We start from the raw sequence: 21,529 nt of genomic DNA on the forward strand, positions 1-21,529 counted from the left end.
TTCTGCACACACCCAGTTGTGGCAGCTGAACACAATGATAATACCACAGAATAAGAACTATTTCTGAACTAGATTACTTCATTCTTATAGTAATAAGATTCTGTAGACTGACGGCAGAATGGCCTACATGCCAACAACAACTGCATTTATTCTCTGTATCTGGTGATAGAAACAAAAAAGCAGAAAAAATAAATATTCAACTTAGAAAGAAACTAACAAATTTCTGAATGTTAAGTAGGCGTGCTAACCACTCAACCAACATGTTCAATTCTACACAGTAAAAATGGCACTATCTGAATAATATAATAAGAGAAACTGGCAGTCAGAGCCATATAAGCAGGAATGGACATGGTTTTTCAGAATTAGATAAATGCTCCACTTCAGAACTAGATACACACTCCAGATCAAGTGAAAGAGTGGTGGAATGGGCAACACATACTTTAAAATAAATTTTAAATCATTACAATGCAATTCAGTAATTTATTTCTGCGTGTGTAATTGTTGGAAATGAAGGTTATGAGAAGGCACTGGAAAAAGCCTCATTAAAACAAATCTGCAACTAAGCAGAGCAAATCTACAAGCGTCTACGTCCATTTTCAGCCCTGCATAAAGCTCTATAAAGTAGAATGGCTGGTCTCAGTAAAAATTAAGACTGGACATATAAAATGCAAGCCACTGTTCATTTAATAAGCACCTACATACCATACTGGATGCCAGACTTGCACATGCTGAAAGCTGGATATAACGATTCTTGAAGTAGAGTGGACGTAAGGTCTATCCCCATTTGACCATTCCCACCATACAGGTCTGAAGGTGATGCCATTTTTGGTTTAGGAGCAGCTGGTTCCCACAGGAACATGTCTGTGTTGATTCTACAACATTATAACATACTGTGAGATCTGAGGTTCTCGAGGTGGGGAAGATCTTGACGATGTTTTGGGTTGTGGTACTATGTGTAGTCAGACAGATACTAACGTTCTAGACAGACACACTGTCTCCATCTTCAGGGCTGAAGAAGTGAGGGTGTTAGGAAGTGAACCAGAGTCAAGGAATGAGGAGGAGGAAATTTTCTGGGCCAACAGGGAGTCAGTATGAAAGGAAACAAAGTGGGAGGGCTGGATCAGGAGAGAGGAGGAAATGTTCACATTTCTTAGGGACCAACCAGAAGATGGACGTAAGGTGACATTCAGAAAATGGTCGTAGGAATAGCAGGCAATAGTCAGAGGCCATGCTGGAAGCAAAGAGCAGGCTGGAAAGGGAGAGAAAAAGGAAATAAAAAGTGGCCCTGAAGATGGAAATGGTATGTTTTTCTAAATGCCAGTATCTGCCTAGAAGCCCACATGGTGTCACAACCCAGAACTTTATCAATAACAGCATATTTGTTTGGGAATATTCCTACAATTAATCTCAATACATTAAAATGGTTGACCCTCACTGCTGGTGATATAAAAGGATGGTTCAGGTTTACTCAAAAGACACTTATGACTCAGATGGACAGATCAATTGTCATTTAAAAGTAAAAAGTAAAGCTGTCCCACTATATGCCATGTAGGCGCTTGGAGGGAGAGTAAATACAGCTTCTACACATTCTTAACCTCAGCACTAGATGGAGGTAATTGGTCAACATTATGCCCCGGCTACGCTTTACCCCTGGGAAAGGATCAAGGTACCTATTGGATAGGAGGCTGGGTGGGCCCCAGTGCCGGTCTGGACACGGAGGCTAGAGGAAAAATCTTCTGCTCCCGTCAGGGATAGAACCCTGGCCATCCAGCCCATAGCTAGACACTATACTGACTGAGCTGTCCCGGCTTACCACGCATGCATGCGCACACACGCGCACATACACAAATACAAAGCTATGAGTCAGATAAGGCAGGAATTAACTACAAGAGCTTCAAGAGAGGGCTGGGTAGAGGTTTGGCCACATATAAGAACATTTTAAAATTACTTCCTTGCAAAGCCTGAGCTAGTACAGGATATCTAGCAAAGGTAAAACAAGGTGATGTCATCAAAATGCTACTATAAAATTGGGCACAACATATGAGGGTGCTGATGATGGAGGCAGCGAGGACCTCTGAAATGTCAGCAAACTTCTACCAGACTGTATGGCGCAACAACCCAGAAGACAGCCATCTTCATACTCACTGCTGTGAAAACCTCAAATCCTGCATTTCTTTAAATGTTAAACAATTACAAATGTGAAAATGGCGAGTAACTGTGAATTTATATTTAGAAAATTTAATGTAATTAGAATCCACACTAATGTACATAATTTACACAGATGGATCACTAAAATCTATTTTTATTTACTTACAGTTCCTGCCATTTCAGCATATAAACTGAAGCGCATGAAGGAAAGTAAGCAACAAAGTTCTTCTGAAAACTATTTATTACCTGTTATAAATCAGTTCATACAGATGCTTTGAAGAGAGTTGTATACTGGCACACGGAAGGGAGATTTCTAACTGGATGCGACTATTGCGAGAAGCATAATCAATAAATTCTGTCATTTCCTGTTTATCACCAGGTATCATGAGTTCTTCACCTGAAATATATTTGACAAACATAACTAGAAAACTATATACAGACATTTATGTGCATGGTTTTACATCTGAAGTATTACTCAGAATTCCTCCAATTAGAAAATTCTTGGTACATACCTGTACTGACAGAAAAGTGAAACACCATAAACTGAAAAATCTCAATCAGCAGCCACAAAACATATGTGTATAATGTCATAACATGTGTAAATTTAAATACAATAACTTATCAATGAGATAACACAGACGCTAGATAGGTTTTAACACAGCCATAAACATGAAGGCAGTCACTGCCAGAAAAAAACATTATATGCAGATTAAGACTCGTATGTTTAAGGATCATGCCACGAAGGTGTACTGGAAGAGTGGACGTACAGAGCACATTTGTAATCTCAGCACAAGATGATGAGTGGTTAGCTTTACACTTCATCCACTTTAACCTGGGGTAAAAGACCCATTGCTACTTACTAAAGATTGGAAAGTATTACTACCTGGAGTATACAGAAGTTCCAAAGGTGTTCCTTACACCACACCCTGCTCGATATTATCTCCTTCAACATATACATGAATAGCTATTATACGAACAGCAACCTCTCATTTTCTGTCATTATTCTTATCATGAATTCATATATTTATCTTAATTTGCAGCAGAAGTGACACATTTGCAGACTAATGCATGTATATCCACAGAAATGCAATACATAATCATTCAATTCCTTCAACCTTCCTACATTACTACAGCAATATGACAATTCAATACATTACATTTGGTAGCCAAGACACTAAGAGATTGCAGGATAAATAGTTTGTGTGATCACTAATACATACCAGCATGGGTGACAACATTTTCAGTGTTTCAATGGGTGTACAGGTAAACCTCAATTTACGCTGGAGATGCGTTCCTGGACAAACCAGCGTAAATGAAATTGGCGTAAAATGAAACTCTTTTTATAATGTACATCAATGGGAAGCCAATGACATGCGGTCCCGGCACCCAAACATTGACGATTTAAGTTCCTCAAAAATTGACTCCGCCTTATCCGTGATAGCAATTTCAGTCAAGGGAATGTTTTTTCGATTCATCATCCACCCATAGCAACAGTAATTTCTCCATTCTTTCTGAAAGTTTACTTCTGCTATAACTCACTTGCGTTGCACTTACTCTCGTAGCCTGTTGCATTGACTGTTTTATTTTATATGAATTTTTCATTATGGTAGTCACAGTGGAAGGAGGCAACTTCATACTCCTGCACATATTACGACGGGTATCACCACCTTCTATTCTACGAATTACGCCCATCTTATCTTCTAACGCAATAGACCTGCAGCAACACATTCACTTCTCTTACCAGACATGGTGGCTCTTCTACAATTTATAAATATAAAACAGTTGCTACTGCAGAATAGTGGTCGAACAACAACACAAACACGTTTAGCACACAGTTTTCAGCACATTCAATGTGTCAACAAGAAGCAAACTGAGCACATTTTTCCTTACTCCCTTATCAGGCTGAACGCAAATGACTCACTGTGAAGAGTGACCAATGCTCACGTGACTGTTGCGCAATGTTGGCAGATTTTTAATGAGATTATCTCGCAACTACTTAGCAATGAGTGCAGAGGTGACTGTATTTATAATTTTTATTCAAAATCATCGATGTAAGAATTACGATTTAGTACGAGAATCAGTACAAGAAACATTGTAAAACGTTATTAATAATAGTAATTTTTTTTTTACTTTTTGACTTGCTGGTTTCAAAAGCGGCGTTATTCTGAATCGGCGCAAATTGAAGCGGCATAAATCGAGGTTTACCTGTAATATGTAACAGTTCATAATGACTTCTGACAGATGGCATCACACATAGTTTGTAACTTTAATTAGAATTGGTTCAGCCATTCTATAGATATTAAATGTGCACAGAGGAATATCAGGAGGTTGGTTGGGCCTAGAGCAAGTGTAGACAAGGTGGAAAACTGAAACCCAGCTGACCAAGCTATAACCAGTCACTTCACTATTTCATCTTCAGCTAATAACAGAAACAGCAAAAGCTGGTATCAAAATTTGTTACAGCAAAGAAATTTAAATTACAATTTCTCCTAATAATAACTGCTTGAAAGTAAAACTGTCCCATTACATGCCATGGATGCACCTGGGGGAGAGGTGGTATACAGCTCCTGCTCATTCTTGACTTCGATATTACATGGGGGTGAATGGTCAATGTCATGTCCCAGATGAACTTTACCTCCGGAAAAAGGACACAGAGTACCCGATGGATAGGAGGCTCCGTAAGCCTGAGAACTGGTCTGCACACAGTGGTTAGGTGAAAAATGCTTTGACCCTGGTGGGGCTCAAATCCAGTTGTCCAGTCTGTAGTCAGATACTATAATGACTAAGGTACCCTGGATCATAGCAGCTGCTTAATTAAATAGCCTAAAATAATATGCTTCTAACAGCACCTTTGAAATATGTTTATAATTTTAAAAATGAGGTATAAAGGTTCACCACTATCACAAGTGCTTGAAGACCAATGTTTCTCTGGCATTAACTTTTATGTGGATAGGAAGAATACAATAAATAAAAACTTGCTGTGTAAGTTACCTTGTATTCACAAATGTGCCAGGTTCTACTGTACACCTCGACAACATTACTTTTGTCATACTTATTTTCTACAGAGCAATGAATAAGGAACTAATGGTTGGTACAGTGGACCATATTATCCATGGCTTCTTATATGTTTTGTCTTCATTTATTCAATTCTAGCAGCAATATGACAAAATTTATGGGTCCTTGCTTGTTATCTGCCAAAATTAACTATTAACTAGCAACTTCACTCATACTGTTTGTTTGTAAAATTCCGCGTAACTTTAAACGATAATGGTTGGCCGCTCTTGCAAAATTCTCCAACAACAAGACACTACCGCCAACTCTTCTAGACAATGAAAAAAATCACTAACCATTTTAAAATTTGTAGACAAGAATTGTCCATACCTTCAGCCGACTGGTTGGACCTGCCATGAGGTGTGTCACTTTCATGAATCACTTTCTTTGAACTAAATGGTGAAGGCTCTTTCTGACCAGAACTTTCCAATGTTTCTATTGAATTCTGGGGCATACTCTCTTCACCTTCCATCTCTCCAATGTCATCCAGATCTCCTCGGTTGCTTTCTGGATATACTTGAATCACTATTCTAAAACACACAAAATATAAAATCCAGATGTAAAGTAAAGCTGTCCAATTACATGCCATGGAGGTTTTTGGAGGAGAGGAGGTATAGCCCCTACTCATTCATGTGTGGGGAATACTCAGCATCATGCACCAGTCACACTTTACCCCTAGGGAAAGGACCCCCAGTACCCACTGAATAGGAGTCTGGGTGGATCCATAGTCAGTCTGCATGCAGAGGCTGGAAGAAAAACCCTTTGCTCCTCCCAGGGATCGAACCCCAGCTGTCCAGCCCATAGTCAGACACTACACTGACTGAGCTACACCAGCTCATAAAATGCTTATGTAGGCCTATTACTGATATTATAAACCTGTTTTTTATAAAAGGCAGTGAAGTTGATTAAAAAAGAGTGAGACTGGCCTACAGCACCATCCGATTTTTGTTTTTATTAATTGATTAAGTTGTTATTTAGATACCATGCAACTTACGTTACAGACATTTTAGGCACAATATTATTCACTAAATCTTCCTGGTTTCAAAGAAATGGTTGGGTTTTCAGGCCATCTTCTTATCGTTGACCCTTCATTCTTATTTGTGGCCTGGCAAGTGATGGGTGACATTTTCTACTTAGATCTTCTCTAAACTACATAAGATACATTCCAGATTGGTAGCAAGATGGCGATAATATAGTACAGATTTCCTCTGCTAGGTGATGACAGAATACAGTCTGCTAAATTTTCCATTGTATGATGTCATTCAGAAGTCATGTCATATCATTTGGACAATAAAAAAGCATTTTGATGCAAAATCTGACTATGTGACAAATTATAAGCAAATTCATGCATCATCTCTCAAATGACAAGTAGAAACAGAACTGAGCCATGAGAACACTTCAGAGAGATTAACAGTTCACTTCTAAAATCATCACAGGTGGTAAAACATGAGTCTAAGGTTACATAGGTTACAAAGACTACATGCATCTGTAGTATCCCCTCTCTCCACCACTATAACCATTAGAACAAATCTCTCTACTCCACCACTGATACTAACTCTTAAGCACTGAGAAAGAAAAGTACTGTTCGACACTATCATCTGCAGCTCCTCCCAAAACCAATTCCCTCTCCAAAACAGAAGCGGAAATGTGCTGAAAGCCTAGTTCACACTGTCTGTGATTGTTTTTAATTTTCTTTTTAAAAAGGACAATCCATGATCCAGATAACATACATACTGATAATCAGGAGTTTACTGTTCATCAAAGTCAAAAACTTACAGCAATACTGAATTTAAAATTTTGAAGTACATTGCTGGTATCTGTTGCAACAGAAAATATGGTAGCACAGGGTGACATGAAAGATGAAATCTACATACCTCGGCCAGCCAAAGCCCTCTCCCCCACCTGGTAGTGAATTACCATTTTTGTCATCTGCTGATGCATGAATAAAAGGCACCGAGGTGTCGGTATCAGCTTCCTAAAAAGAATTGAAACAAAACATTTAATTACATGCATGTACCTTTCAAGACACACAGTAAGAGGACATGCTTGACAGAGAACCACATTTAAACTTTTCACCGCACAAGCACCATGCCATGAATGTGTATGGGGAAGTCCCATATATCATCAGCACTACACAATGGTCAGTTTCATGCTCTGGCCACCTTACCTCCGTCTAAATGAAAGCCTGGTACCCGCTGAATAGGAGTTTGAGTGCCAGATATGGTTGCAAAGACAAAAATCACTGCCAATGGCAGGAATTGTACCTTCAACATCCAGACCAGAGCCAGTCACTATACTGAATGCCCATATCAGGGCACTACATTAGCCAACATTTATCCCTGCATGTATAAATACACCTACTTTCAAAACCTCTTAAATATGGGATTTAACCCTTGAAATTGTGAGCCTGTGAATGTTCCTGAAGCATTTAGATTTTCCCTTGGTAGCATTCTGAGTAGTCATGTGCCAAATGCAGGCTTTTAAAACCCCATTGAATTCATGTACACTATATGATAAAAATCAAGCACTTACTCCAGCTATTGTTGGCAGCCACCTACCAGCAGATGCTACATATTATCATTCAAAATTAGTTAATGCCTCAACAGACAACAAGCTGAATTATAAACAAAAGATCAAATCAGATGCTTATTATATATCTTTATTTTTAATGATCTTATGCTTCTGTATAACACCTTCTCAATTATGAAAAGAATGGAAAGGATTATGACAGAATTACAAATTTCATCAAAATAGATTTTATATTCTGGTATAGTCACATTTGAGGGGAGTTTGACTCTGGTAAGATCCTCTCCAGAAGTTTACAAATGTTCAACACAATGAAAGAAGACACTGAGGTAGATCTAAAAAAGATGGAAAGATTTTGTTTTACGAAACCTCCAAAAACAAAACGAGGCCAAATATCTGGAAGGATGATAATAATGAATGAAAATGTTACATGTACATACTTACTGTTTAACATATTTTTTTACTGATTAGTCTTTCTCAGAAAATCACTAAACTGTAACAAACGTACCTGAAAAAGTCCATTAATGTCCCTGCACTGAACTTCAAATCTCTTGCACAATTCTCTACTATCTATCAAAGTATGAAATGAGGCACTGCTCAATTCAAATATGAGGAAGTCTTTCCTGACCGAGCGCCTCCACCAAGGAGGACGGTCCATGTCATGAATAGGCCGCAGATCTGGCATCGGAAACCTGTAATGATTGATGACTATGAAGCTAACATATGAAGGTTATTCTAATAAAATCTATTCATGATGCTACTAGTGAATATGGCCAGTCACAGGGACCATGTGGCTACACACATCATGATGTACCAACAGTCGATAATGATTAGTGCAACAGAACAAGTATATTACAGCAAATGAAAATAGTGATACATGCTTAAATACCAGTGTTACAAGCAGGGTTGTGGAGTCGGTACTAAAACCTCCGACTCTGACTCCTTCATAAAAGTTCAATATGTATTAATAATGGTAAACCTACTAAAATGGTAAATGGTACCATAAGAGATTTCATCACCACCACGTGATTCATCAGCCTACTTTTTAGACCTATAACCTATATTTAAGTATAAGTCTAATGGTTATTGCAGAAATTGGTTGATTTGTAGACAGTTTGTATTCTTAAGGTACCGGAGCCAGAGTTACAAACATTGTTCCCTCATCACGTGGCTCAATGTGTCATTGGATCTCCCTAAGCGTGAGGCCGCCGCTGGCTCACACGGTAGCAAAAGTGTTAAAATAGCATTTTCTTAAGATTTTATATCGAGGTCAGAGTCGGTACGTTTTTGTCGACTCCGACTCCACCTAAAATTGCTTCCGACTCCACAGCCCTGGTTACAAGTGCAGAATCTGTCCAAACAGGACCAACAAGTAGTCTTTCAAATTGTAGTGAGAATTATCAACTAGCCAAATTTCATCACAGAATTACTGCTACATATAAAATGCATGTCTCAAAGACAACAGTGATGGAATGGCATCAGAAGTTCCCTTCAGGGCGGAAGGAAATCTGCAATAATGCACTGCCAGTCCCCATGTCACCTGCAATGTCCAGGACATAGTGCACTCCATGCACTGAAAAGTGTTGGACCATCCTCCCTCCATACAGAATGGACCTGTCACCCTATGATTTTCATGTATTTGGCTGTCTCAACAAGACTGTGTTAAGAAAATCTATTAAAAAATGTAGATTTTTCAAAGTCAAGTACAAGCTGTTACATTTATACAGATCATGAAACAAAACAATAGCGACATAATAAAGAGGGGTTCACATTTTTATGATAACGTCATACCTGAGCTTCAGAGTGAGCATTGAGCATGAGATCTTTATGTCCACTTTGCTGTCAGACAATGAGGGATTCTCCACAGCTTGATAGAAACAATTCTGATGGTTCTGAAATATAAATAAAATTATTAATCTAAAGATTGCTGTCTTCTGGGGTGTTGTGCCTTGTAGTCTGGTAGATGTCCACCAACATTTCAGAGGTCCATGCTGCAGACTACACAGCGCAACCCAGAAGACAGCAATCTTCAGACTCACTGTAGTGAAAACCTCAAATCCTACATCAATAAACAAAAACACAGAGATAAACAATTAAATCTGTTATTAATGTTCTTCTCCTTCAGCTTATCCTACATTCTTGTAGCAGAAATGAACACTAAATGCCTGCTCATTTTCTACGTAGATAATAAAAAGGTTTTGCTGGTACCTTGTTGGTGGTAATTTGCTGTTATGGGATACTGTGTTTACTCTAGTATAACACTTTATTCTTGGATTTAAAAATTAAAAAAGTACAACACACTTTGAAATAAATAAAATACAGATACTGTAAAAAAAAAGGTATCGTATGAGACGTCTAAAGATTAGATGGGTAGGGTAAGCATTCATTGTTGCAGGTATATTGTAATGAAAATGAACTGGACACATTTCAAATCAGTAAGATGATAGTGTGATTATTGGCGGCCTTTCTTTCAGAACAGAAAATGTGAAATTAATAATTAAAAATTGTTGGCTCACATATCTTTTGGTTTTCTGGTTTTGCGGAAATAGAGGCTGGGTGCTCTGTTACGCAAGCATGTCATTTTGGTTTTAGACAAATTTCATGGACATGTGACGAAAAGCGTTAAAGCAAAAGCTGACAAGGATTCAAACTACTTGTAATTCCACAGTGGGATAATCAAGGTTTTGCAACCTTTGGATGCTGTTATTAACTGGCCATTCAAGATGCTTTCTGGTGGCTTTAAAATTGGTGGATGACAACAACAAAGCATGATCCGAGGCCCGGCAGTAGACTAAAGTACATGTCGCTGCTGACGGTGTGTGAATGGATGGTGGCCAGTAGAGGGTGGGATCCAAACTGTTCTCATACACACATAGTTTTGACTTTGTCACAGGTGGGGGAAGATGTGAAAAAATCTGCATTGCATACAGGACTTCTACACCAGGCCCCTATACCAACATTATCATGATTTAAAGATAAAGCTGTTTGTCACATTCCAACTGAAATATTAGATACACTCTTACATTTCTCATGTGTCCTGAAACAAATTTGGTGTTTCTTCTACAAAGGGGTTGTGGGTTCAGTAAAGCTGTAATACGATCCACAATGGAAACATCAATTTCAGAGAAACAGGGCTGAAGTGTTATCCTGAAAGCAAATATAAAGAGTCAGCACATATCTGTATACCAGCAACTGCTAAAAACTGGACAATGACACATTTCAACATACGAGACATCTGTGCGAGGATGACTATAACGTTTGGTCTGTCCATGATGTACTGTCTTCTCTGAATATTTGAAATGCAACTTCAGATCAGGCTCAGAGCCCAGAGTACATCCAGCCTGAGGATCATCTTCACTCATTAAATTCTTTTGGAACTTCAGCAACTGAAAGACAGATAAATATAAGTTTTTGTATTGTGGAGCTGGAATAAATGAGATATCTGCGGCAATTATAACTTCTTTTCATTCTAATTTTCTGCAGATTTTCCACATGAAACTGACAGGTTTATACTTTAAAGTATGACTGAAAACTTTCGCCCAACAAACCATGCAAAAAAGGAACACATAGTATGCATAAAGAAATTAAATTTTTTAGAAGACATACTTGACAAGATGCGAGTGCACACTACTTGTACTCTGTATTAAGGAGGTCCTGGGTTCAAACATTGGCCCAGAGACTGGTTATCCTCACAGGTTTATTTTTGTGTTTTTCTTCAGTTTTTCCAAGCAAATACCAAGATGATACCTTAAATTATGCAATGACTGCTTCATTACAAATACTTTGCAATTCATGATTCATCAATCAACCTATCATTCTATGCACTGACAACTCCTAGTAAACTTGAGGATGGCTGTCTTCTGGGTTGTTGGTCCGTGTGGTCTGGTAGAAAGTTACTGACATTTCAGAGGTGCTTGCTGCCTCTATCATGAGGGTGATAAGTAGCCCCATGATGTAGGCAGCACAATGCAACAACCGCCAAAGACAGCCCTCTTCAAACTCACCACCGTGAGAACCTAAAATCTCACAAAAGTAAACTTCCTTACTCTAAGTAGGATTTGAGGTTCTCGTAACAGCGAGTATGAAGACGGCCATCTTCTGGTTGTAGCTCTGTGTAGTCAGTTAGAAGCTTAACAAAGTTTCAAGTTCCTAGCTGACTTTATCATGCCCCTGACAAGATTTATTAACTCAAAATAATTCTATCGACTGCTTCTCAAGCTCTCCACTTGTTTGTTCTTTATTTATGGGCTTCAATCTGAAAACTAAGCCCTGGAAAAACACTGTAACAGTCATCACATCTCATTCCTCCTATATAAGCAGCAAGCAAGTTCAATTGTGACCTAACTGTTGACCGAATATGGGTGATGCTGAAGTGTCAATAAGAGCAAGAAGCAGCACTTTAACATGAATATGAGTGCAAAGAGAATGATTAATACCAGTGTGAGAACTAGGTAAGAGACTGAACAATCAAGATTTGCAATTCATAACAACAGAAAACTGCTAACAAAAGAATACTTATTTGTAATTATCAAGGGAGTAACATTTATATTTCAAAGAACTCAGTATGTTAAATGGTGAATTCTGTTGTAATACAAACAGATATACTGCACTGAATAAAACAAAATTTTCATTTTAAACAGCCAAAGGTATGAAGAAATTTGATGATGAAGTACTTCAAGAGTAAGTTCAACTTACATCAACATATTCCACATTGGCCTTCTGAGAAGGTGTTTTCTTATCAACTAGGCACTCCAACACTTCAACACTGGCAACTGTAACAGTGCCCGTCATTAAACTGGCATGTGATGTTTTCTTTTCATCACCTTCAACTATTACTGTTGCTGCCAGTAACCTGTTATAAAGAACTGAGATTAGGAAAGTCAACTCAAGCAATAAAAATGAGAACTTCAACAGTTTAAACATATGCATATTATCAGTATCACTATCTACTGGCATTTCCACCTGGATGGATCATCTAAATTCATCTAACAACAGATTTTGTGTGAGGCATTATAAATTTTACATGATCGCCTTTCGAACGATGTATGATGTTCCTAGAATGGCGGTTTTCTGTAGTTCCCTAATGTTGTGTTCGCCCGGGATGTTGGCCAAATATTTATTGAGTGACTTGGTGACAGTTCCAGTTGCTCCTATAATTATTGGGAATACTTTTGCTTTCACTTTCCGCATTCGCTGTATTTCAATGAGAAGGTCCTTGTATTTCAAGATCTTCTCCGATTCCTTCTTAATTACATTCCTGTCAGTTGGTATTGCTATATCAATTAAGAAACAAGTTCCATTTTTGTATCGAATTATAATATCAGGTTTGTTATTTGGAATAGTTCTATCTGTTTTGACTTGTTGATTCTACAAAATAGTTATTTGGTTATCTTGACTTGTCTCAACTGCCTTCAGGATGTGTTCATAACAATGCTTCTTCTTCTTCTTCTTACTACCCTTAAAGTATCCACATATTATTTCAACTTAGTGTCACTCAATGTCACAAAAATTATTGACTTTACACAACCTGTTAAACTGCTCAGATTTTAGTGAAATTCAAAATGGCACGGTAACATTTGGCAAGAAAAGTATGACAGCAATTCTCCAGTTATTACATGCAGTCAGATGAGCAGGAGTAGCAGACAGAACATCCTCTGTATGCATTCATTTTGTATGCTATATGCAAAGAATGCATAAACATCTCACTTCAATTGTCAAAAACTACAGAACAATGAAAATAAAACAAAAACAGTTATTGATGGGCTCACAATTTTGTTGACCTAGAATGGCCAAACTGCACACTGTGTACTTGCCTGATATGGTTAAGTTGACAAGATTTAAGGAATGCATCCCTGGCTGTATTGAAGTCCCTGCTGCCATAACCTGATACAGCAAAAAATCCAAGCTCATCAAAGAATTCTTCTGCAACAGCTTTCATCTGTTTCACAGATGATCTTGCCAGGCTGTTGCCATTATTTTCAACGCAGATCGTCAAAATGTCATCATGAAGCAACACAATGGCCAAGCTGCTTAAACGGACATGAAAGCGGCTTACTTCAGCAGTCGGATCTGAATCCAACATTGTACTACCAGACTCTGAAAGCACAATGGTTTGTATCAATTTAATGCCGCACAAGTTAAATATTTATGAAATATAATATGCACAAATAGCAATAGAGATTTGCTTAAACCAGTGGTTAAATATGGACATACAGTTGTTGTGGTTACTTATTGGCCCTACAACCCGGTTGTGGGTTTTCGCCACCTTCTTTTCGGAGGTTTGTTGGTCTTGAAGTGTGTATTTATGACTAGTGAGTGACCAGCCCACTGTCCCTGCACAACTTCTACTCAATCCTGATTTGACTGCCAGAGCCATCTAGCAGTTAAACAGGAGACTTGAGTGAGAAATGGCTGCTGAATTTTGCATCTCGTATCATGCTTGTAAGGTTCTTTTACATGCCATAAATCTAAGACATGGGACCACCGGCTTTACTTCCCCTCCGAAGGAAGTTGTGCTACGGATTTTTATTACCCTTAAAAATCCATCGACCTCAGCCAGGACTGAACCCACGGACCTTGGGTCCAGTGGCAAGCATGCTAACCACTAGTCCACCGAGGGTGACATATGGACATATAGTAACAAGAAAAAATAAAAACTGAAGTGGCACAAATTATAATTTTAAGACTCCCAATTGAATATACAAAACTGGGGTGGGGGGGAGGGGGGGGGGAAGGTAAAGCTGACCATTACAGAAAACATATATTTGCGTTTGATAACAGCTTGTTTCATGTAAGACTTGAGGTTCTCACAGCGGTGAGTATGAAGATTTCCGTCTTCTGGGTTATTGCGCTGTGTAGTCTGGTCGATGTTAACCAACGTTTCAGAGGTCATACTGCCTCCGTCATCAGGGCGATGAATATTCAGCTTGTTTCATGTTTTATTTGATTTTTATGGAATTTTGTGTAACAGTCTTATTTAGTTTTAAGATATCCTCTCTTTAACCTGATGACAGAGGCAGTAAGCACCTCTGAAATATCAGTCAATTTCTACCAGACTACACGACACAACATCCCAGAGCCAATTATCTTCATACTCACCACCATGAGGTCTTATATTTCTTTATGTCAAACTGAAAAGCACACAAAAATGGAAGGCATTTCAGAAAGTGCAACACAGGAACTAAAAAGCATTCCAAAAGAATGCTGAAAATGTGTTTTTGGATCACTGGAATAATTTGAATCGATCAGGCAAATACTATAAAAGGAGTAAACACAGTTCTAATGCACTAAAAAGTCTCAGAATTCATGACTGTGTGTCACATTATATCATTGTATATATTATTTTCCATGCTATCTGTCCCAATTTGTTAACTATTTACCTTTGTGGGACTTTTTTCTTGTGCGGTTTTGAACGTTTTGATGAAATGGTGAATTATGTGTCGTAGGAGGCCCAGCAGAGCTGCTCCCTAAGAACCTGAAACACAAAACAACCACAATAAATTTAATATGGAACACTTACAGTGCAGTCACCCAACATCCAAGAGTCAGTATCATTTTATGGTTTATTGGGACAGAGATCTCCCCACCCAACTTCTCTGAAAGGGCACAATCTTTTAGCACTTACAAATTTTTTTAATAATATCAAGCACTGTATTCTCCATATTTATAACTCATTAGTAACTATCCTTCCCTAATCACCCATGTAGTGGTTTGTAGTCCGGTAGAAGTTTACAGACGTTTCAGAGGTCCTTGCTACCTCCATCATCACTCTTCACCATGATGGCGGATGCAGCTATGTTAAATGTTAAATCTTTATTATCATTGCATTTAAATGGGAAAGCATGTCCTGTGTGGCAGTTGGCAGTACCTGTGAGAGGGTGAAGTTGCCAAAGATCCTGACTTGCTGGCACTGCTAATACTACTGACTGTTGATGAAACAGAGCCTTCCATACTTGTTGCGTCTGACAACACGCTCTCATTCATTGGTCTGCCACGCACTGGTAAAAACTCTTCATCACTGTCATCTGTAAAAATACGGATCCACTCTCAACAATGCTACAGAACTTAATAACAGCTGATTACTGGTGATACTATGTCCTACATCGCAGGCAAAGCTCTAGAACCACAACGCTATATAGTGGAACCTACACTTGAATATTTCTGTATGTTACGATTTTCCCTTATTCTGTGTGCAATTTCACTGATCCCAATCAATAACACTCTGTTTAAAATTGTCCTCAATCTAGCACTACATGCATTAACTGTACAAATTTTAAATGGGTTTGCTACTAAATTTCACTAAACTGCTTATTATTTTCAGATTTAACGCAATTCTCAGCTTACTGAAAAATATTTCTTGTGATGCTTTGATATTATCCTCTGACTCACTCCACATATCATAGTATTTTCAGTTCGTGTTCATCTGATATAACTAAACAATAAGAAAACTAACTTTAATACAAGACACTATTTATCCCAAAACATGACTGGATTCCAATGACCTTTAAATCAAACAACAATCTGAAAAGTTCATATTTACCAAAATGGAGCACACCTTTTGATTCATTCACCTCCTCAAGCTTTTCATTTTGCAGTGCATTTCACTTATTCAAAACAATGCTGCAATTATGGACAAATTCATTACTTATAAAACTAGCATGTAACTTGGGGTTTATATCTGACAGAGGCTGACTTACCTAATGAAGCAGTAGACCATCCCTGTGTGTACTGCAAGCCCTTCGTGTGCATTGTTGACGTAGGGTGTAGCTTCTGCTGAAGCTCCTGCTCTACCCTGTGGAAGTCGGTAGAATCCATTGGCTTCTCCATGCATCGGGACCTTGGTGCTACATTGCTAACGACAACAAAACATCATATCTTACTGCATGGGTGACAGTAAGATGGAACAGGCTCTCACTTGCCTTGTAGACACACAACTACCAACAGTGTCCATAATGGAAAGACAATTTATTTTGCCCTTGAAAACAACCAGAAAAATAAATAAATTTATCATCTGCAAAACTATCCAGTCATAATTACATACAACATGAAAATGAAAAAAACAAACAAAAAACAATGATGATATAAGTTAGGACACTTTTTTTGTACACTCTGTACAACAAAAAATCAAGCATTTGAAATTTTCTCAGTTCCAAACTGGAAATGATGTAAGCATACAGCTTGCAATATAATTCCAGTCATTTGTAATCTCCTTTAGACAAATTGCTCATATGTGGCTTTTCTCTATCCTCCACAAACTACATTATTTTATGTAAGATGCCTATTTTAGCAAAGACACTAATATGTCTGCCTAATTTGAAGAAGAAAGTGAATTAATGATAATTTTCTGAGTAGTGTTGAAGTCTGACAAAGAAATGGAGCCAAAGGCTTCTATGTGGGTGAGTTGGCCAGGTTCTCTCACAGGCACTTAAAACAAAATATGATTTCATATGTTAGCCCTTAAAAGGGCTGTTTTTAAGACCTGGCATCTTTAATTAGATGTCTAGAATCCCTGAGAATCAACCATTGATCTCATGTGCCTCAGAGTGGACTCAATTAGATATCACAGTGCTGCGACAAAGCAACCTCATCCCAAGCTTCTGATACAACAGTCCAGAGATCATCTCTAATCATGAAGATTTCTGTCTTCTGGGTTGTTGTGCTGTGTAGTCTGGTCGATGAATATTCATCGTCCTGATGATGAAGGCAGTATGACCTCTGAAACGTTGGTAAACATCGACCAAACTACACAGAGCAACAACCCAGAAGACAGAAATCTTCATAATAACCGCTGTGAAAATCTCAAATCTTACATCTCTAATCATCTTTATGTCTTAGAGGGAGGTCAGTCAAGGTTTCCTGCATGGCATTTTTGACCTCACTCAGCCTGTCCTCAATGGGGTTCAAATCAGGCACTTATAGTGGGTAGTCAATGAGTTTGAAACCGGTCCGCTGCAACAGCCATTCTTGAACCACATGAGAATGGAACTGTATTACTCCATCAGGACAAAGCAAACTTAAAGATGACATCACTGTGCATTTTAAGATATGCTTATATTAAATGCTTCTAGAAGCTCTCCTATACAATAAAGTATTCCGACCCCAACAATGAACAGTTGTATGGACTGCGCTAAGTAATCAATCAACTAATTCTTTGGCCTGAACAATTCAAGCATCTAATAAGATGTGTATCACCACACTTCCCACTTCTCTGGCTTTGGTCATAGAACAAAGGGATCATCTTTCTAACGAGGAACTGTGCCTTGAGCTGCAAGCAACACAGATGCAACAATCCGCTTAAGGTCACGCAACTTCAAAGTGATGCAAGACAGAGATCTTGAATGTTGACAACTAATACTTGAGGCACCCCCACTTAATGGTACCTGCACCTTGTCATGGTGGTGGGGCTGAGTACCTCAGTGACCCCAAGAGCTATGCTGGCGGTAGCATAGCTACTGGTAGGGCCTCCCTAGCCAGATTGGTCGAGGGGGAGAGGTCAGACTAAGACAGGTACCCTGGTCCTCCAGGTTGGGGGTTGGTCGCAAGGCTAACAACCTTGCACCGTAAAAAGGAAGATGTTTCGAAACCTCAACCTCGGACAGACGGACCTAACAGAGGACCGAATGGAAGACGAGAATTAAGGAGGCCATGGACTGAATACGGACCGGAGAGCCATAGAAGAAGAAAAATACTTGAGGCACAGATCTGTAGAACACAGTAATGTTCATGCTGATACGGCAGATAGTTTTTGTAAGATAGAATAAGACACACAGTACTGATATGACAATCATGCTCAGTGTTAACTATCGACATCTGATGACGTGAACTTAACCCTCAGACGTGGTTTTACGTGTACACACGCGGGCATTTAAATTAAAGTTCTTGTGGATTTACGTATAAACACGCGAGCCTCAAAGCCTAATTTAAAACGCCCATAAGTATGGAATAAATAACGCCAGCGCGATGAGGTTTGTTCTCGCCTGTTGTGGAAATAAAGCTCTATGTGTATACATGTGGCAACAGGGTTACATTCCAATGACCTGCAAGGGAGAGTCTAAAAATAAACGCCTGACCTGGTAGTTTACAATGGCTTTCTCTTCGACAAGTCGACCCTTGACGGAGCTTGAAGAAATACAAGTTTTAAATGAAGTTTTAGAAGATGATAGTATAAGTGAATATAGTTCGGACGATGATAGTGTATTTGACATTGATTATACACAGTTTGTGACACCGGGAACTGTCGTGTTTAGCGATAGTGATTGTGATAATGGTAGACGTGGTCGACAGGACGACATCGTACATGCAGGTGTGGTTTCCAACAAGTTTTTGTGGGAAAATATAGACTCATTTCCTGCTTCACGAAAAGCATTTTGTAATGTATGTGGTCCCCAGTTCGACACTGCTGAACTAGATGTCGTGAGTTTATTCGAAAATATTTTCGATATAGCACTTGTGCAGCACATTGCTGATCAAACCAACAGATATGCTCAGCAAGAAATATCAAAAAGTGCCAATCCTCTCACATTTCGCTCTAGGATTAGGAAGTGGCAAGATGTTACAGTGGACGAAATTTACGTTCTTTTGGCTCTATTTATGTTGATGGGCATTGTGCAAAAGCCTACACTTAGATCTTACTATTCAAAGAACCGGCTGTTGTACACTCCGTTTTTTTCTGAAACTTAACTTCTAATCGACTTGCTTCCACTGCTCACACATCTCATCTTATAAGGTAAGATTATAAAACCATCTTTTAAGAGGATTTCAGTGAAAAATTCATAATTATATCTCATATAGTTCAAAAGTTATGAAAAAAAGAGTATTTTACAGCAAAATTTAAACGGGCATTTAAAAAATACTACCGCAGGAACAGCACGACAGCAGTATATGCGGGGTATTTAAACTACCACGTCGACGGGTTAATATGCAGTGAGCACAAAAATAACATTTCCCCGATATTTCAAAACTCAATCCCAGTATCCCACAACCCATTACTTTCATCTGTGTCAGAACCAATCACAAATCCTACTGCAAACAGTATTTATGTTTGATTTGTCTAATTTGTTTTGTGCAAATTTCCAATACCTGGTATCCTCCAGGTCAGGAGTAGCTAGGCCGTGCAGAAGCTCAATGAGAACGTGGAGTTGACGGGCAGATAAGAAAGTGGTCAGGGAACCCAAGTTCACTTCCAGGTCCACTTTGGGTCCCTGAACTCCCTCGCCCTGCTTCAGTTTCAATCTAAATTCCTGCCGACCGGACAGCTTCCCAAAGAGGATTGGGTCAGGCTCCAGTGACAGGTTTGAGTAGTGAGAAGTCTTTTCATTTATAACAGATTCCTGAACAGACGCTATGTGGGAGGTGGATGGTGACTGGGATGCTGGCGTAACAGGTGCTGTTCCAAAATTTGAATCTGAATTCTGAAATAAGGAAAACACGATCGTTACTAAAACTTATAAAATACATTAATATCTACAATTTACTCATAATTAACATTCGTAAGTTCTACGTACTTATATTTATACACTTTCTTATTTCATGTAGCTGTACAGAAGATTCTGGTGTTCCCTGAATTCACAGCAATGGGAAGAAATAAAGTTTACCATGTTTGCCCTAGTCTATCTAACAACGCTATCAATACTATAAGTGTTACATCATGCTGAAAGCAATGATAGGATGATGGGGGGGGGGGGGGGGGGAGCTTTTTCTTTTGTACCGTGTCAAGACAAGATCCTGGACCCATCAAGCCTCCAACCCAGTAGTTACTGGGAGAAGAAAGTGAAGCCAAACAGTTGTTTCCATCTCATGCACAGCTACAAAATGCACGGATTTTATCACCATGTCCCTTATGTTTAAGACACAGAGGAAATTTTCTCTTTACTTTTGTATTCCTATGTACATTCATCAAATACTACTGCAAGAAACTGAGGTTTCATACTTATAGTTCAGTGTAAAATATTGTGACGTGTCGCCGTGGGTGCCGGGGTCTCGCGCTGGAGGGGAGGAGCTGCTTGACTTCCAGGCTGCCTGGTCTGGATCTTTCAACATCTTGGGAGGGGGATTATAAACAAAGTCGCATTCCTGGGCGTGGGGCTGATTTGTGAAACAGAGAGTTGTGTGTAAGCTGCAGGGCACCACAGCAGCAAGACAGCGATGTGTTGAGCGTGTGAAAAGTGTGTGTATCCCCATGTAAAAGTGTTTGTTGGATCATATTCAAGGCAGCAAACTCCAAAAAGCAAGGGTCGACAATAAAGGGCGTAAGAACCAACCTACGTCACATATGTCCTCCTAGTGGCTTAAAACACTTGACACCATAAGCATAAATACACACTTATATCTAATTAAATAACAATACATTATTCTGACCTTGGAATCAGGGGTAGAGCTGTTGGACAGAGACGTGACTGATCTGGAGAATGTACGAGCACGGGATGGAAACTCGTCTGTATACATTGTGATACCCTCCAAACAGAACTTCCTGGCAGTAAAAGCTGCCACCTGATACGTTTTGTTTCCTTGCTGTAAGTATGCTTCGCCAGGTGTTGAATTTGGTGGGTCTGTCCCTGCCTCATCAAAGTAATCCATGCTATTACAAACAAACAGCAAACTATTAATACCACCAAATGCCTTTATAAAGCTATAAAGTCTCTTTAATTTACTTTTGAGAGAAGGAAAGCATTTATACACATCCAAAGCGGCTAGGAAATTGAATTGAATTTAATTGCTATGATGCTAATGATGTACGCAGAATTAAAAAAAATCATGAAACAAACACTAAAGTACAAAACTAAATGGTAAAGTGGATTTAGAAGTC

At 38.9% G+C, this 21,529-nt stretch overlaps 1 protein-coding gene across 4 annotated transcripts in view; it reads right to left on the minus strand.

The window, feature by feature from the left end:
* Nucleotides 1–21,529, minus strand: part of Atg2 (Autophagy-related 2) — a 73,772-nt gene that overhangs the window by 37,463 nt on the left and 14,780 nt on the right. For all 4 annotated transcript variants that reach the window (XM_087348464.1, XM_087348467.1, XM_087348466.1 and 1 more), the window contains exons 6-20: nt 21,082–21,301; nt 19,804–20,135; nt 16,422–16,576; nt 15,593–15,749; nt 15,105–15,199; nt 13,539–13,821; nt 12,421–12,577; nt 10,954–11,111; nt 10,749–10,872; nt 9,517–9,617; nt 8,234–8,417; nt 7,074–7,174; nt 5,530–5,729; nt 2,395–2,545; nt 703–872 (exon numbers count right to left, since the gene is read on the minus strand). In XM_087348464.1, the coding sequence (XP_087204590.1) occupies nt 703–872; nt 2,395–2,545; nt 5,530–5,729; nt 7,074–7,174; nt 8,234–8,417; nt 9,517–9,617; nt 10,749–10,872; nt 10,954–11,111; nt 12,421–12,577; nt 13,539–13,821; nt 15,105–15,199; nt 15,593–15,749; nt 16,422–16,576; nt 19,804–20,135; nt 21,082–21,301 (2,588 nt within the window). The remainder of the gene's footprint in view (nt 1–702; nt 873–2,394; nt 2,546–5,529; nt 5,730–7,073; nt 7,175–8,233; nt 8,418–9,516; nt 9,618–10,748; nt 10,873–10,953; nt 11,112–12,420; nt 12,578–13,538; nt 13,822–15,104; nt 15,200–15,592; nt 15,750–16,421; nt 16,577–19,803; nt 20,136–21,081; nt 21,302–21,529) is intronic.

This window comes from Zootermopsis nevadensis, unplaced genomic scaffold (genome assembly GCF_977971745.1).
Source record: "Zootermopsis nevadensis isolate Lab colony 2312 unplaced genomic scaffold, Znev_1.0 Znev_ptg000013l, whole genome shotgun sequence".
In the NCBI taxonomy this organism is placed as follows: Eukaryota; Metazoa; Arthropoda; class Insecta; order Blattodea; family Termopsidae; genus Zootermopsis; species Zootermopsis nevadensis.